This window comes from Corvus cornix, chromosome 10 (genome assembly GCF_000738735.6).
Source record: "Corvus cornix cornix isolate S_Up_H32 chromosome 10, ASM73873v5, whole genome shotgun sequence".
NCBI lineage: Eukaryota > Metazoa > Chordata > Aves > Passeriformes > Corvidae > Corvus > Corvus cornix.
In genome coordinates, this window is record NC_046340.1 from 9,636,287 (window position 1) to 9,652,249 (window position 15,963).

The 15,963-nt window shown below is 37.6% G+C and overlaps 1 protein-coding gene across 8 annotated transcripts in view; it reads left to right on the forward strand.

Annotated features, from left to right (window-relative positions):
- The window catches only part of MEF2A (myocyte enhancer factor 2A), an 82,652-nt gene that overhangs the window by 34,279 nt on the left and 32,410 nt on the right, over positions 1 to 15,963 (forward strand). For all 8 annotated transcript variants that reach the window (XM_039557417.1, XM_039557411.1, XM_039557410.1 and 5 more), the window contains 2 exons: positions 20 to 217; positions 4,699 to 4,902. In XM_039557417.1, the coding sequence (XP_039413351.1) occupies positions 164 to 217; positions 4,699 to 4,902 (258 nt within the window). In that variant the 5' untranslated portion in view covers positions 20 to 163. The remainder of the gene's footprint in view (positions 1 to 19; positions 218 to 4,698; positions 4,903 to 15,963) is intronic.

Here is a 15,963-nt window from a genome sequence, read left to right on the forward strand (position 1 = left end):
TTTTTATCCGTTTTTTTAGGTGATTATAAGAAGAAGTAGGAACCGTTTCGCAAGCTGAAGACAAAGTAAAAGAAAACTGTATCATGTGTTAGAACACTGAAGAGGGACTTTTCTTGGATTAGTTTGTTTCTGGATTGCTAAGCAAAAGAAAGAAGACGCGAAAATGGGGAGAAAGAAAATACAGATCACGAGAATAATGGATGAACGGAATAGGCAGGTGAGAAACCAGGAGTCCGCATGAACAGGTCCATCAGTAATCTTAAAAATTAATGGAAAGTTTGAATACATTCATCCTAATTCATTGTTCTAAAGCTGAGCTTTGTCTTCATATATCTACAGATGCCCTTGCCAGAATATGAATAAGAAACCTCAGTGATTTTATGACTGTTTGAGGAAAAAATATTATTTATAAGTAATAACTATTACTACTTTAAATCAAATTTTTAAATTGTTGTTCCTATTTAAACGGTACTCTAGCCTGTACTACCAGTAGATTGGAGGGGTGTTTTTAAACATGCACGTCACTTGATCTGATAACTGCTAGGAACACTTTCTACTGAAGACAGAGAAAGGATGAGAAATTCAGGAAGGATCTAGTAAAAGTATTTTCTGCAACACTTTGACAGAGGAGTTTGAGGTAGCTGTGGGCAATATCTACAGTGCTTTGGATATAGTAACAATTTTTTTTAACATTCTATTTAAAACCATCAATTTATATTTCCTTTAAGAGCTGTTTGCTACAACTATCATTGAAAATTGTCAGTTAGAAGGGAAGAGTGCTCAAAATGAATGTTTTGGGGAAAACTGCTCACTTGGCTGCTTGTGCCCTGTGAACGTGAAAAGTACCAGAAGTTGATGACTCTAGCAGTAATGTTTCCTATTAATTTCTAAATTGCTACATGAGATAAAAAATAAAATTTTAATTGGATACTGAAATATATAGTGGGATAACTGGAAACTATCATTTTTAAGGCAAGTTATTACAGGAATGACTTAAGATCTTTAAGAACAGTGCTGGTGACTGAGGCTGAAGATGCTGGTGGGCCGGCGTCTTTTGTCCAGTGATGGTCATGAGCAAATACGTGTGGGCTGGAGATGCACATGTTACACGACCCTGTAATCCTCTTCCAGCTTTTAACTATTCTTAGCTCAGGGATTTCCTGAGCTGGATGTGGTTTCCGTATATTTAGTAACCATTAATGGATTTTTTTTGTTTGTTTTCCCCACCCCCACCAGTGAAGTTGTTCAGTTATCCTTTGAGCCCTTATAACGTTGCAGCATTTACAACATCTTTTGTGTAGAATTTCCTCTAAGTCTGTTGCCTGTTGTTTCAAGAAACACCATTTTATTTACCCTTTGTCATGGTTCTGCTGATTATTTAGCTCTTGTATGGAAGAGGCAACAGTGATTCCCTATCTAGAGTCTGTCCACATTTGCTTATTGTCTCCTAAGATAAGTTTTTTCAGGCTGTAGCTGCCTTGCTTACTTAGTTGTTTTAATGCAAAGTTTGTTCCACACTTCTTGCTACTTCTCCCTGAACCTTCTGAAGTACTGCTACATTACTTTGGGTGGCCAAAGGACTTCAGGATGCAGGCAAAACATGGACTTATATAGTGGTGTCCTGCTGCTTTGTTCTGTTCCCTTCCTGATGTTTGATTTCCTTTTTCAACTTCTGAGCACCAGCTTGACGTTGGGATAGTGTCAGAATTCTATGGGAGACTCTTGCTGCTGACACATCAGCTCAGAGCCCATTGTTTCGCTGGTGAAATCAAGATTGTTTTTCTCCCTGTATCACTTTAAAGCAATGTAAACTCTGAGAAGTCTATATATAGCAAGAAAAGTATTATTGGAGTTTGGGAGAAAGCCAAGTATTGTGTTTGAACAGCTTTAATCACCCAGTGACTTTATGTTTGATGTAGATAAATGTTGTAAGTACACGTAGTAAAAGTAGATGAATTAATAACTTCAGTTCTTTCCAGATCTTGCTCTACAACTTAATGCACATGTAAGAGGTGGAAATTGATCCCCCTTATGCCTTTTTTTTAATGAATCTGGATTAAGTTGGGCAACCTTGGTTTTTTTCTGCTTGAGATACAAATAGCATTATTCTTCTATCCTGACTTTGGTGAGGTGCTTTTTTTCTTTCAGGAGGAATTGTTTTTTTCTTTTGAATCTCCATCCCATTGTTCAGCTTGAAACAATGGAGAGGAAGAGAATCAGTGCATTTGTATCAAATTTTAGACCCCTTACACCAGTGCTGTGACTGAAGCAAAATAGGGAGATGAAATTCTAGGGTTTTTTTCTAGCAGGTTTTTGGCTAGCATCTTTTTGGGCTGTTTAATGACAAGGAAGAGGATTTAAGCTCTAACTTAAAAGCAGGATTAGGTTTGCCTTGTCCTTTTTCTGTGGAAACTCAGATGAAAACACACTTCATCTTGTTTTTAAGATGTTTTAGAGAGATTAAATAGTTTTTGTTAGTGGAATCTTATTTTTTATATGTAGTGGTATCGATGGCCTTTATCCCCACTGGTGTCCTGTGGTTTTGGTAGCCAGTATATAGAATTTTATCACATTAGAATGCCCCGATGCACTGGGAATTTATAAGATATTTACTTTGAGATTTTTTTTCATTGACCCAGATAAGGAGGGCATTTAGGGTTTGTTGTGCTGAACAGAAAGTGTAGTTTGGTTGTGTCCTGTCATTTTTTCTATGGCCTGTATAGCTGCTGAGTAGGACACTCACGGACATGCCTATGATGTCCTGGTTGCATGTTTACTTTGAGGTTTAGGTGTTTTTCTTTGAAAATATGAGTAGAATGGGACAGAGCTCTGCCTGCAAAGCAAGTTCATGTAACTTGTGTGGGAAGAAAAACTACTGTTTTGTCAGAAGCATCTCATTCCTGATGGGATTGTATGTGAGCTCAAAACAGAATATATAGACCATTCCTCGGGGGGATTACGATTGTCATGAGACTGTCATTGTATTATTAATTAAGCAGCCTTATCTGCTTGAATGAGCTGTAGGACATTTATCTTCATTAAGCTGATGAGAATCCAGTGCAGTAAATTAGATATCAAAGGAGCTCAGTCTTGCTGCCTTTGCTGTCTCCTCCTCACCCATTTTTTTTTGCTAAGCAATATTAAAATAGTGCTGGGGAAATCATTTACCTGCAATAAAGAGACATATTTCTGGGTTTGGTGTGGTCCTAAATGGAAGGAAAAAAAAGGAGACATTTACAGAACTAAGCCTGCTTTTGAAGTTCTGAAATGAAAACCAAGTTTAAAATAATCTGTGTGCATTAATGAGCTTGGAGTGCTGTGGTAGAGGGGTTTGTGCTAAGCACTGTTCAAGCACCAAGTGAGAAGTTGATGCCAGCTGAGAATCTCACAAGTGAAGCAGCCTTACAAGAGGTGAGAAAGATCAAGTTTCAGTAAAGAAATTAAGAGCCCTTGTCCAGGATCCTATTGGTCCTCAGTGGCAGTAAGCCATTCTTTTTTTGGAGGACTTCTCCAGGTGACACAGCACACACACATCTTGTTTATGATCTCTTTTTCCTGACAAACACTAACCAGTGGTACCTCTCTATCCCTGCTCATACTCAGGAAATAACCTTTTAAGTGTCAGAAGAACAACAGCTGTATCTGTGCATCCTCTGAGACTGCTTATGTGGTGGGAAGAATAGGATATATTTTGTGTTATTGATAGTATTAAAAAGGTAACATGTTCGAGATAATCATCTCTGTAGAAAAAAGCCTTCAGGTGTGTGTACAAGGAAGAAGTTTCCCATCTGTTTTCCAAAACTTGATGTGCAGCTTGTTAATTAAACTATAGAAATCCAGAAAACAGGTTTGGCTGTTTCTTGTGTCTTACTTTATTCCTGTCTTGCAAAAACTTCTTGACTCTTGTCTGTGGAACATGGGCATGTGGATCACTCACCTGTCACAGAGGCTTATGCTTGGAATTGTAATAGGGGGTTGTCAAATACATTGACACTTCCATATCCTTAGCTGCTGTCTTGTGAAAGGAATAATTTTTTTAAATTTTTTTTTTTTGGGTCATAAGTGATGGTAACTTTTTCAACTGTTTCCTCCTTCCCCAATGAGCAAGTGCTCCTGTGTGATGGTCTGTAATGGGTTTGTTTCCCCACAGCAGTTCTAACTTGACAGAACAATTGTTTGTGATGTTTCCAAGTGGCAGAAAACAAGTCAAATTATAAGTGAATCTGATTAGATGACTTAATAGCAACGAAATAGCAGTATCTCATAACTTTGCATAATTAGAAATCATAGTGCATAGTAACAGTGTTACTTCCATTGATTGTTCTGTTTTCTTTGATCTTATTAGAATTACAGTTGTAAGTACCACAGAAGAAAATACTGTGATACCTGGAAAGTCAAAATCTGTTGAACAGTGGAAATAAAGCTAAATTATCTTATTCTAACTAAAACTCTAACTAAAATTTAACTCTTCTTGGTGGTTATTTACCAGTGGAAGAGTTGGGGGTGTGTAACTGTTTAACTTAGTCTAATAGAGAGAGAGAGCACTGGGACCAGAAAGTATAGGTAGTTCTTGTGTTTAATCTGCATATTAGAGTAGGAATAAATAGTGTAGGGTCAATTGGTGTATTCCTTGATTACTTTCCTTCAAATCCATGTCATGTGTTTTAAAAAAACAAATCATTATTCTTTCTTCTCTAGGTCACCTTTACAAAGAGGAAGTTTGGATTAATGAAGAAGGCCTATGAGTTGAGTGTGCTCTGTGACTGTGAAATAGCACTCATCATTTTTAACAGCTCTAACAAACTCTTTCAGTATGCCAGCACTGACATGGACAAAGTTCTACTAAAATACACAGAATACAACGAGCCCCATGAAAGCAGAACCAACTCAGATATCGTTGAGGTAACAATTTGAAAAGACACGTCAGTCTTCTTATCTCCTTAATATTTAAAATATAGAGCAACGTAGAGTATTTTAAGACATTTTAACCAAATGTTTTAAAGTTATTTAATACCGTGTTACAAAATGTAAACTACTGCTTTTAGTCTGGTTTCTCTAAGGGAATAACTTTACAGCCATGTTGTTTTCCCATCTGCCCTCCACCCCCTGCCAGTTTCTGGGAAGCATGTTTGATTTAAATCACATTTGGCAATGGAAATAGAGGTGTGAAAAATTGTTGTTTTTCTAGGGAAGGAGGGGGAGAAATGTTCAGGGTTTTAATGGGGAGAAAAAATCGACTGAGTGGGAGAGGAAGGTCAAAAGAGTGCCCTCAGCCGAACAGACAATTAGAGTTGGCCCTTTTTCTTCTCTGAGGTAGTAGCCACTTTACCAGTCATATCTTGAACATGGATCAAATCAGCCACTGCCTCTGCTGCCCGTTGTTCAGCCAAAAAAAAAAAAAAAAAAAAAAAAAAGCCAAAAAAAGAGAATCTGTGGAATAAACAAACTTAATTAAATTTGTTGTCCAGTGACTGTCAATTAAAATAGTAGCAGAATGACTGCAGTTTCTGCAGTAATAGAATAACATGAATATATTTACTCCAAGGTATTGGTTTCATCTACTTTTATAATGCTTGAGCTTTAAATAGAAACTCTTTTCAGTACATAATTTCTAAATTAGGTGCAGTAGAATTCAAGGATTTTCTTGGCAATTGGAGCCTTGATGTACTGTAACTGCAGTTCAGAGCATGTCTCCAGTAGTCCTGTAAATAGACCAAAACAGGTGGCTGACTTAAGGGTTTAATTTAAATTCTGAAGTTGTCTTCTGAACAAATGCCTTGCTTTTTAGGAATGATTTCAGAATAATGATTAGCCTTGAATAGCTGAAGAGCCTATTGCCAAAGGGATCAGAGTACAGGGATGGTACTAGCTGATCTTGTACATGAGTCTGCAAGCAAAAAATCAGATTGACAAAACTGAGATACGGACAAATGCTTTATATTTCTTTCTGAGAAGATTCTCTGCTAATTTGTCAACTGTCTTTTATGATCAGAAAAAAACCCTCCCCAACTTCTGTCTTCAGCATTGGGTTCTAAAGGGAGGGATAATGCAAGCCATGAAGAGTTGAAGGCTTAGTCACTGGATTAGCATAAATAAGGGATAGCCGCTGGAGAGGAAGGGAAAACCTAATTCCTGCAGAATGAGCTTTTGATTGTGACAGACGTGAATTTGAGACAGGGATGAAAGTTCAGCTGGGTTTTGTTCTGCATGCAGGGCCTCTTTGTGTTGTGACTCATGGTAATGGTGCCTCTTCACATCACGAGGACTAAGGACCTCTTCCAGAATAATTCTCTGCAAGGCTGCTTTATTTGGGTTCTTCTTTTTGGTGGGGTTTTTTGACCAGGGTCAAGTGTTTCACCCCTGACAAGTACATTAAAAGTGTACTTAGTACCCAAGGGCAGATGTGCTCTGAGGGAGCACGCAAGGACCCATCTGCAGATTCTTTCTAATTTTCCTTTCTGGGTTTACTCTTTTATACTAGTGTGGGATTTGGGACTTTATTCCCTTTTTTCAAATACAGTGTAATTTAGGAATGCATCTTCCTATCCCTTCAGATTAGCCCTGTGTGCTCTTTAGTCTGGTTGTGAAATATTTTCAAGTTTTTTCTTTCTGGATTGATGGGTGCTTGGAGTGTGATAGATGTTTAGTTACATCACCAGCGTTTTGGAAACATGCAGAAACAACAATGTAAAATAGCTTCTCTTTTTTGTAAATACACTGAAATTCTATTTTAACAAATGAAAATTACTTAAAAAGAAAGCCTAAAATCTGTCAAATTCATACTAAACTGAATTATAATAAGTAATTCCATTTTATGGAGTTATACCTAATGTATAGATCTTAGTTTAGTAATTCACTTACCTCCTTGAATGTGATAAATGACATTTATTGTGACATAGGCTCACCATGGAACTATTCTGGACCCACTGTGGTCCTGATCTGCATGACAGGAGGGTGGGTTTTCCTGTGCTAGAAGGAAAGGTAGTTCCACACAGCTCAGAAGCTGGATAAGGGAGGGAGCAAATCTGCTGGTACTTATTTTCAGTACTGCGTAGATGGCAATGTTGTAAATTATTAAGTGAAATCGATGAGACATCTTCCCCTTGTAGTTGTCTCCTGCTCGGTTTTGGCATAGGAATTGCTTTTATATGCCCAGAGCTTGGTGTCTTCTGTTGCTGCTGGAATGTTTGTGAAAACATAGTGGGAGGAAGAGCACTGGCATCTTAAATGAATATTAGAATTTTTTTTTGATGCATGCACTTAGGTCTTTCACTGAACATGTTATTGTAGATGGGAATGATCTGTTGCTGTCCTATACCTATTCTTTTATGAGGTTACTGGAATGTAAGGTAGTGCTCTTGTACAGCATAGGTGGACCACATAGAGATATTGAAAAGAGTGACATTTTTATTCAGTGTGTGCTTTAAATTCTTGAAATACTGGGATCATGTATTTAGTTTTACAAACCCATAATGGCACAGTTGCAGATTGTTACACTGAAGTGCTGTCTATGATTTGAAGGACTTGCTGTACGTGTTAAAGCATTTGATGCTTTAGTGTTCATGGACTTCTTTTCTGTAACAGATTATTCTTGACAAGTAATTATTTTTCCTGAAGAAAGAAGTACTTCTGCAGAGTAAAATGGGAAGAATTTCAGGTTTTATCAGAATTCTGTATCCATATGGTCAACAAAATGTTTTAACATGTAAACGACAATTTGAGACCTTGAGCATTGTTTTTAAATCCAAAGGAAAAGAAGGAGATGAACAGGCACTTGTATATTTTCTTTAGTGCAGGATGTTAAGATTATTGCAGGTTATTTACAAGGTATCGCTTCCATTTTGGGTCCTTCTGCCCCTCAAGAAGGCCTCAGAAAGCAGCAGTTGCACAGTTGTTCCCTCTCTTCTGGCCTCACTTCTCGTGGGAGTCAAGGGCTGAAGATGGCTTTTCTTGCCTGTTTAGCTCAGCTTTTCATTTCTTTTCCATGTTTCGATTTTCCTTGACTGATACGGTAAAACAGTGTTTATTTCACCTACACTTGGCCATGGTGGGTTTTGCGTGTTCCTCATCTCACCTCATCAGACTGAGGTGATTTGATTTTTAGGAGCCTGTGTAAAATGTGACCTACTTTCCCAGTTGGCATCTGTGCCCAGGAGAATTCTGGGTGTGTGTCAGTTAATGAGCCTCTCCTGTGCTCTGTAGTTTAATGCTGTTTTCAGTGTAGTGTAATGTGCTGAATAAGGCTTAGGTTATACCCCAGATATTGACAGCTGTCCTTGAAACAGGTAATGATCTGTAATAAAAATTGTAACTAGAAAGTACAAAAAAATCTCTCTTAAACTATGGCACATAATTATTGCAATCATCCTCATTCTTGTGGAAGGACTGCTCTGGTGTAAATTCCAGCAAGTGATTTGGATGTTTATATTAAGTATTTTACCATGGGGTTTGCTGACTCTAATGGGGAGTAACGTTTGTGATGGTTTGGTGCGAGAGTGGTTTTGTCAGAGTTCAGACAAAGCAGGTAAATTACCCTGCTGCTGCTTTCAGCAGGGTCAACAAGCCAGTTTAATCTTCTGCTGTAATCAGCTGCTTTCTTGCACTAAAATACATTTCATCTCTGCGTTTTCACAAAATTTTAATAAAGAGCTGTTACAGGAGCAGTGCACATTCCTTAATCAGGAACATCTCTGGGATCAGAGATGGGATTGTTGGCTCCTGGCTCCGAGTGAGCACGGAGAGCTCAGCTGCACGTGGAGAGCCTGCAGCAGGAAGAAGCAGATGCATCTCCCCAGCCAGATGGAGCATATGCCAAGAGACAAGTGTAGCAGTGTGGGGAGCATAAACAGAAAAGTTGGTGTTGAAACACTGTGTTTATAAACCAAAAGCTCTCTGGTTTTGTTTTTTATCCAGCTTTCTCCACCTCCCAACATTGCTTCTTTTCCAGGCTGGGAATAACCAATGTGTATTTTGAACTGTTGTTGGTGTGTAGTAGTTTGTTTTGGTAGCACTTGAATTGGTTCATTGCTTCCTTTTTTTTCAATTTGGGTTGACTTCATATGAAAATGAAGATCTGGGAATCGTATCTAAATATATACTTGGATGCACACATACAAATTAGATGAGAATGACCTTCGGTTAATTGATCTTATTTCCTTCCTTGGTGGATACCTGGTGTATCTGATCTAGATAAGGACTTGAAAAGCAATTTGGGCTTCCATATTTTGCTATTCAAAGCTAAAAAGTAAGATGGTGGAAACTGGGTCAAATTCTTAAAAATATTTATTTCTTTGAGATGTTTTATAAGACAAGGTACATCGTAAGCTTTTAGATTTATTTTTAAGAGGAAAATGCCCTGCAACCAAGAAAATGGAAATTGATGCTAAATGTAGGTGACTAAAATCTCCAAATTTATGTGAAATATCAGCACAGCTTTACAGAACTGCGAGGCAGCACATGCTGATGGTTAAATGCACACTGGAGACTGGAGGGAGGCTGACACTGTGATGTGTTAACATTGTTTTGCATTCCTGCATATTTGATAGATGGAGAACTGCCAGAAGTGGGCAAGACCTGGGGGACTAAAGAAAGACAAAGCAAAAATCTTTGGGCTGATAGAACAGCATGTATTGGTTGTATTATTATGTATTTTTGTACTTCAAACTGCTTCATTTGATCTCCAAACACTGTGGGAATAAGTGGTACACATTTAAAAAGAAGGAAGAAGCTTAAAAATTATTTCAGTAGACCAAGAAGACTTGGTAATCTGCCCATGATGCTGAGAAAATATAGGCATTATCGGGCTTGATTTGCTAAATGATTATGTAAATGTAATTATACTGCATATAACATTTCAAATAATTTGAGATGGCACACAAATACCTTTGAGACATTTTAACGAGGTGATCGAGGAGGATTTATGTATGGTTAAGGACTAAAATTTTCTTTTAGCTTACCTTAAAAAGAGGGAAAGTGCTTGAAAACTGAAGTGGTCTGGAATGAGTCATCAAAAGCTTTTATATATATATGTATACACACACATATTTTTATGTATCTGTGTATAGTGGTTTGAATCTTACTCTTTTTCTAGTAGAAGTGTTTGCTGTGAACCTGACTTACAAACAGGTTATACCTTGGAGTTTCAGTTCCCACTCATGATTTAGGAAGAAACAACTACCTTGAAAAATTTAAAATGTGATTAAGGTAGCAAACACTTATTTTCAATATAGTGACAGAAGACAACAGTATTTTGTGCTGAACAGAACAGTTGCCACTCACGATGGTGTCTTTGTTTCTTCTCTCCCCTCCTCTTTTCTTTTTAGTTTGGGAGATTAAATTCAACACTTAATCCCCACAGTATTTTTTTGAGCTCTTTACTGTTATTAATTTTTCCATATTTTGCATTTGGTAATACTGTTTTACTTTACAATATTCTTTTAATTCTTTGGCGGTGCCGAAATAGCTTTGGACATACTGATGACTAATGTGCCTCTTTATTTATTTATTTCAAAATGACAGTTTATTGGTGACTTTAAGCAAGCTGACAATGCTGGCAAAAAGTTTTTGTTCCTAGTTAATGTTGTTTTGCATTCCTTCGTTGCTGATATATAAAGAATTTCCAGAAGTAGGATAGACTTTCTTGGTTTTGTTTTTGGAGCAGTTTTGGTTTGCCTTAAAATAATCTAAAGCTGTACTTCCCTTGTATCTGAAGCAGTGAATAAATTTAGTGTTTTAGGGTTAAGAATACATTATTTCTTCTGCCTCTTAGAACAGCGCTTTAAATTTACCATGCTCTGCTGGTGTTCTGAATTTTGATGAATTCCAGATTTAGTCTCTACTTAAAGCATGTAGATATCTGAAGTTTGTCTAGAATGCATCTTTTTATAGAAGTTTCTGAAGTTTGCTAATAATGACTCTACTTGGCTGCTGTATTGCCAGCAGTGATTTTATGTAGCTGCAGTTCAGGGTGCTCTCTGTCCTACGCCAGCCCTGTCACAGTTACACCAGTGACATGACTCTAAAGCTGTGAACTGAAATTTGCTGTGATGTTCTCATTTTTTAATAAGCTACCAGAAAAAGCTGATCACTGAGCAATGAATGACAGCTGACTTGGCTGTGCATCATTACAATCTCAGACTGGATCGGATGCTCCTCTGGAGGCTGTGCTGCTGGGAGGGCCAGAATCCTAAAATCATGTCAAATACTAGTAGAGAGATTCTGTGTGCTCTGTCTACCAAAAATCTCTACAGAATCGGCCATACAATAGGCAGGGACTGGATTCTTCTCTGTCTGAAACTTGGTTTTATTTCCCAGCTGTGCAAGTGGTGTTTTTCCAACTGATTCTGCACTGTGTTTGGAGAATGTCTTTATTTTTTTATATTTCCAGGACAGACACACAACGTCCAGTTCTCACACCCACTGCTCGGGAAACGCTTGTCAAAGATTCATTTCTGGGTTTAGCTGTTCTGGGGATGTTGTGTTAAGTAGGATTGAAAACTGACTCCAAGAAAATCTGTAACAGCTCATTGCTTGTTAGTGCTGGAGTTCATGCAGGCAATCACACAAAGACATAATTATTGTATGAACAAGTTCTTCAAGCTGTGCTGGTCTCGTGTATTCTGCAGCCCTTGTGTTGCTGCAGAATTTGGTGCTTTTGAAATTCTGTAGTGACAGAAAAGTGTATTTTTACTTTGCAATTTCAAAGCGAGGACCGTGGCATCTGTTAATCAAGAGAGAGTGACTTTACACAAGCTGTGCATGGAAAGAATAGACCCAGAACAAAGCATCTCCTGCAACTACAGGAAGATAAAGGACTGTTCTTTCTGTGATAGGTTTGATGTGAGTGGAGGCTTAATGTAATCCTAGCTTTTGACTTCAGGCTCGTGCGTTTGGTTGTGTCTTCTGCCAGGGATTAACCACCTTGCAGGAGGGACAGCAGCAGTGCTGCTTCTTGATCATCGCTGTTCCTCAGCCACTGTTCCAGCATGAACTGGCCAAAGGAGGGGAGGGTCATCTCCAGTGCTTCACTGCTTCCTGCCTTTTGGACCTCAGCATGTTTACAGTTTTTAATATGAGGCTTTTAAATAATCTTAATGTTTGGGCCTTGAGCTGATGGTGCTTCTGCAGCAGAAGGCTCAGGGAGTCTGTTGTTTGTTTATTGCCAGGGTTTTACTGCAGGTGGTGTGGCCCATCGGGGCTGTAACACTCAGCACTGACCTGAACACTTCAGGTGGTAATTGCTACTGGAATGGTTTGGGGAGTAACTGCACCTGAAGAAAGAAAAATATTGATGGTGGTAGTTCTTGTGGTACAGACCTTTGAATAGCCTACAGCACATAACATGTGACTCTCATGTGCTCTGTGACATGTGACACGCTACATGTGACATATGGTTCTTCACAATAGTTGTAAAGGAGTACACATCCAGTGCATTCTGTGACTTCCCAGGGATAGTACATCTTACTCCTGTCATATCAGTGATGTGACATTTCATATGGAAGCACAGTAATTCACAGCGTAGACTATGGAATGCTAGGCAAGTTAGTTAAATTGGCAGTAGTGTGAATTTTTACTCAAATTTTATATTTTACTGGAAATATTTACTAGGTAATTTCAGCAGGAAGTGAATAATATATTTTTATTAAAATCTCTCAGATATTTTGGGAATGTTGTAAAGATTTTTTAGATCAAAGCTGTTACACACTGTCCCACTGAGCACTCTTCTATATAAACTGATACCATTTAAAGCCCTGCTCTTTCCTGCAAATAACTTAAAATTCAGTACTTGCTTATTACAGTAACTTTTTAAAAAGAAAAAAACCTCAAGCATTCCAGAGCCAGTCTTCATCCATTGTTGACATGAATTACACAATAAAGCTTACTCAATTTCACTGTCCCTGATTCCTGTACAGCCTTTTCTCTCTACCTCTCCAAGTCCTACCTTTGATTTCCCACCCCCTTTTCACATTAAGTCAGGACAGTCTTCAAAGAGGTGCTTTGGCTTTTGAATAACTTGAACTAAAGGGAGGCTGTGCAGGAAAAAACCACATTAAGTGTATTCCATTGACACACAGCTGAGAAGTTCTGTATTTGAAACATGAATTGTGACTTCATTAGAGCTTTGTCTTGAAGTTCTACATCCTCATTATTTCAGTTCAGTAAAAATAGAGATGTAATTGCTTGTACCCTGTTTCCTTCTTTTTGGGGAGGCTCTCTGCCTCCTGTTGTACACACTGATCTCAGCTGGTGTTTTCAGATACCTGCTTTCTGTTGTCTTATTCAACTTGCTTATTTTTGGGGTGTTTTCTGGTGAGACAAGATGGCAGTCCCATAGAAATATTAAAGGTATTAGAGCTTGTTCTGGGAGATGTAGCCAGTTCCCTTAATCTTACATATGAGTAGTATTTTAACAAGAGCATAAATCCATGGAATCTACTAAACATTTTCTTTGGGAATGGTTGCAATTTGTGTTATAATTAGTGTTTTGGTACCACTAAGTTATCTTGAGTACCAAGACACTGAAATAGTTCTGTTATCCTTTCCAATTTTAAAGCTGTAAAGAACTATTCAGGACAAGAAATATTTATAATTGCAACAGCACATGGGCAGGTAGACCTAAAGAATCCCATTCCTTTTATTAAATGAATTCTAATTGGAGTTAAGCCATTTTTTTTCTTGGCAAACTATGAGTAGGAGATAATATTTTTCCTAAAGAACTTCTAAAAGATTATGAAGGATATTATGCAGATGGATTGCTGCACTTGGAAACTTTTCATGTTCCATATGGCTTATCTGCAGTGCACTGTTGCTGAAAGGAGGTCTTCAGTTGGCTACTGCTGCTGCTGATTTATGATTTAACCATTGCAAGTGCATGAAGATCTATATTTGGGAGGCTGTGTTTGTACATCTGTATGTTGTTGTTTGGGTAAGGACTGAAAAAAGCATTTATGTACCATAAAAAATCTCTTTGAATGTTCTAACATAGAACTGTGTGTTTTGCTCCATTTTACCATTAATTTTGTTCGTTTGCAAATTTAGAAAGGACTATAAAATACATTTAATTTATGTGCTAAGGAATAATTTTTGCTTCTTGAAGGTGAATATCAGTCTATTTTGTCTTTGTTTTTTAATAAAAAGATTGAGAAAGATTGAGTTAAACTGGCACTTTTAGTAGTCTTTAATGGGAAAATCTATTTGATGGTTTTTTTCTATAAAACAGGTAAAATGCAAACCTGTGATACAAAACTCAGTGATATGCAAACTCAGTGATACAAAGTTTAGTAATCTACTGAGTTGGATAGAAAGTGAAACAAAGACAAATGCATCAAATATCGGACTTTGAAAGCTTGACTAAGGTGTCACTGTGGAAACAGCATTATCATTGCTAAGAGATTACTAATCATTTTAAGTCTCAAGGAGTTCATTTAGGACCAAGCAATCCAGCTTGTTTGTAGGTCAGCAACTGCTTTACAAAGTCCGCAGTACACAGATAGTGTTTCTCTAAAATCACAAATACAAGCATGCAGCTGCCTTTGCCGTACCTTCTAGTCCAGAGCTGGGTAATATTCTGGGGGTGAAGAGTGGATTTTATAGCCCATAAAGTTCTAATTCTTTAGTAATTGCTTGTGGTTATCTACTTAAAATAATGTTTCACAGCAAAGATGCTTCAGGCTAGAATTTAAGCTTCATGCCATATCAAGTCTAAAAACCTTTTGTATGTGTTATTTTATATAAATGAGAGTTTGAATCCTGAGTGCCATCTTTATCATATCTGGGAGGAATTTGACAGCTAGCTTTCATGTTTGGCAAGCCAGGGATACATGTTAAAATTTGCCAGATACTGGAAGTGCTCCAACATTTGAAACAAGACGGTGTCTTTTCTTAGAGTGGTTTATAGCAGGGACACTGATAAAATTTCAAATCATGAACAATTTCCATCTGTAAATGCTGAATACCTTTGCCTAAAACTGAACACACAGCATTGCTTAAATGGCTCTTCTTTTTCTTTGTATTTATAGATAGTGGGAGGCAGGGTTATAAGTTTTTTATTTGTAAAACCCTGGAATAAGTAATTAATCCTAAACCTCCTTTTCATTTTTTTTTCCATAGGAAACTATAATATTTGGCCAAGAAATATAATAACTGTAGCAAACTTTGAGTACTGCACTCAGAATTTTTCATGTCCATATATTTTTGCATAATGTCAATTATTTACTTTTTAAATATCACTACTAACTGAGCACAAGTATGGAAAATATTATTTAAGTAAGCTGAAAGTAGAGTATGTCAATAGTTCAGATTTTCTTTAGCATGCAGTATTGTAGTTGGGGAACCTGCCAGAAAGACTGGGAAGGTCTTGTTCTTTAAGAAGTTAAGCTCTCCAAGTTGCTTAGCTCATGGAAATGTCTGTCATAATCTAATTTGGCCTCCTGTGCATTTCAGGGAAGTTTTGAAAGCTGGGCACCACTCCTTCCCTGAGCTGGTTGGGGATGGATGTGTTTGTGGCTATAATTAGAACGTGAAATTTGAACTGATAGCGTGGCAAAATGTAATTGAAAATGTGTCAGGGATACTGAAAGGAGTAGTATTAGGGCTAAACGTAAGTAGCCTCCCAACTCAAAGGACAGGAAAACAGCTTCATACGGAAATTTGCAGATGCTTCAGTGGTTGAAGTTGAGAATATTAAGAGAGCCTGATGAAAATATGTCAAGTTTGTAAACATCACAAAGAACAATACACTACATCTGTCTGTGGAAAAAGAAATTTCAGCCTACAGAAATAATGTTGATGAGCTTAAATAGATAAAACCACCGCTACTGAGTTGAATTATCTGTTTTTTCTTTGGCTGTTCTCTTTTGATGTTTATGCTGCACTTGGGATTCACTCCTGCTTGGATTTTAGACAGTGGTAAATTCGTGTACCTGGCACTGTGGGGTCAAGCTCTGACTCTGCAGAGCTGTGTTG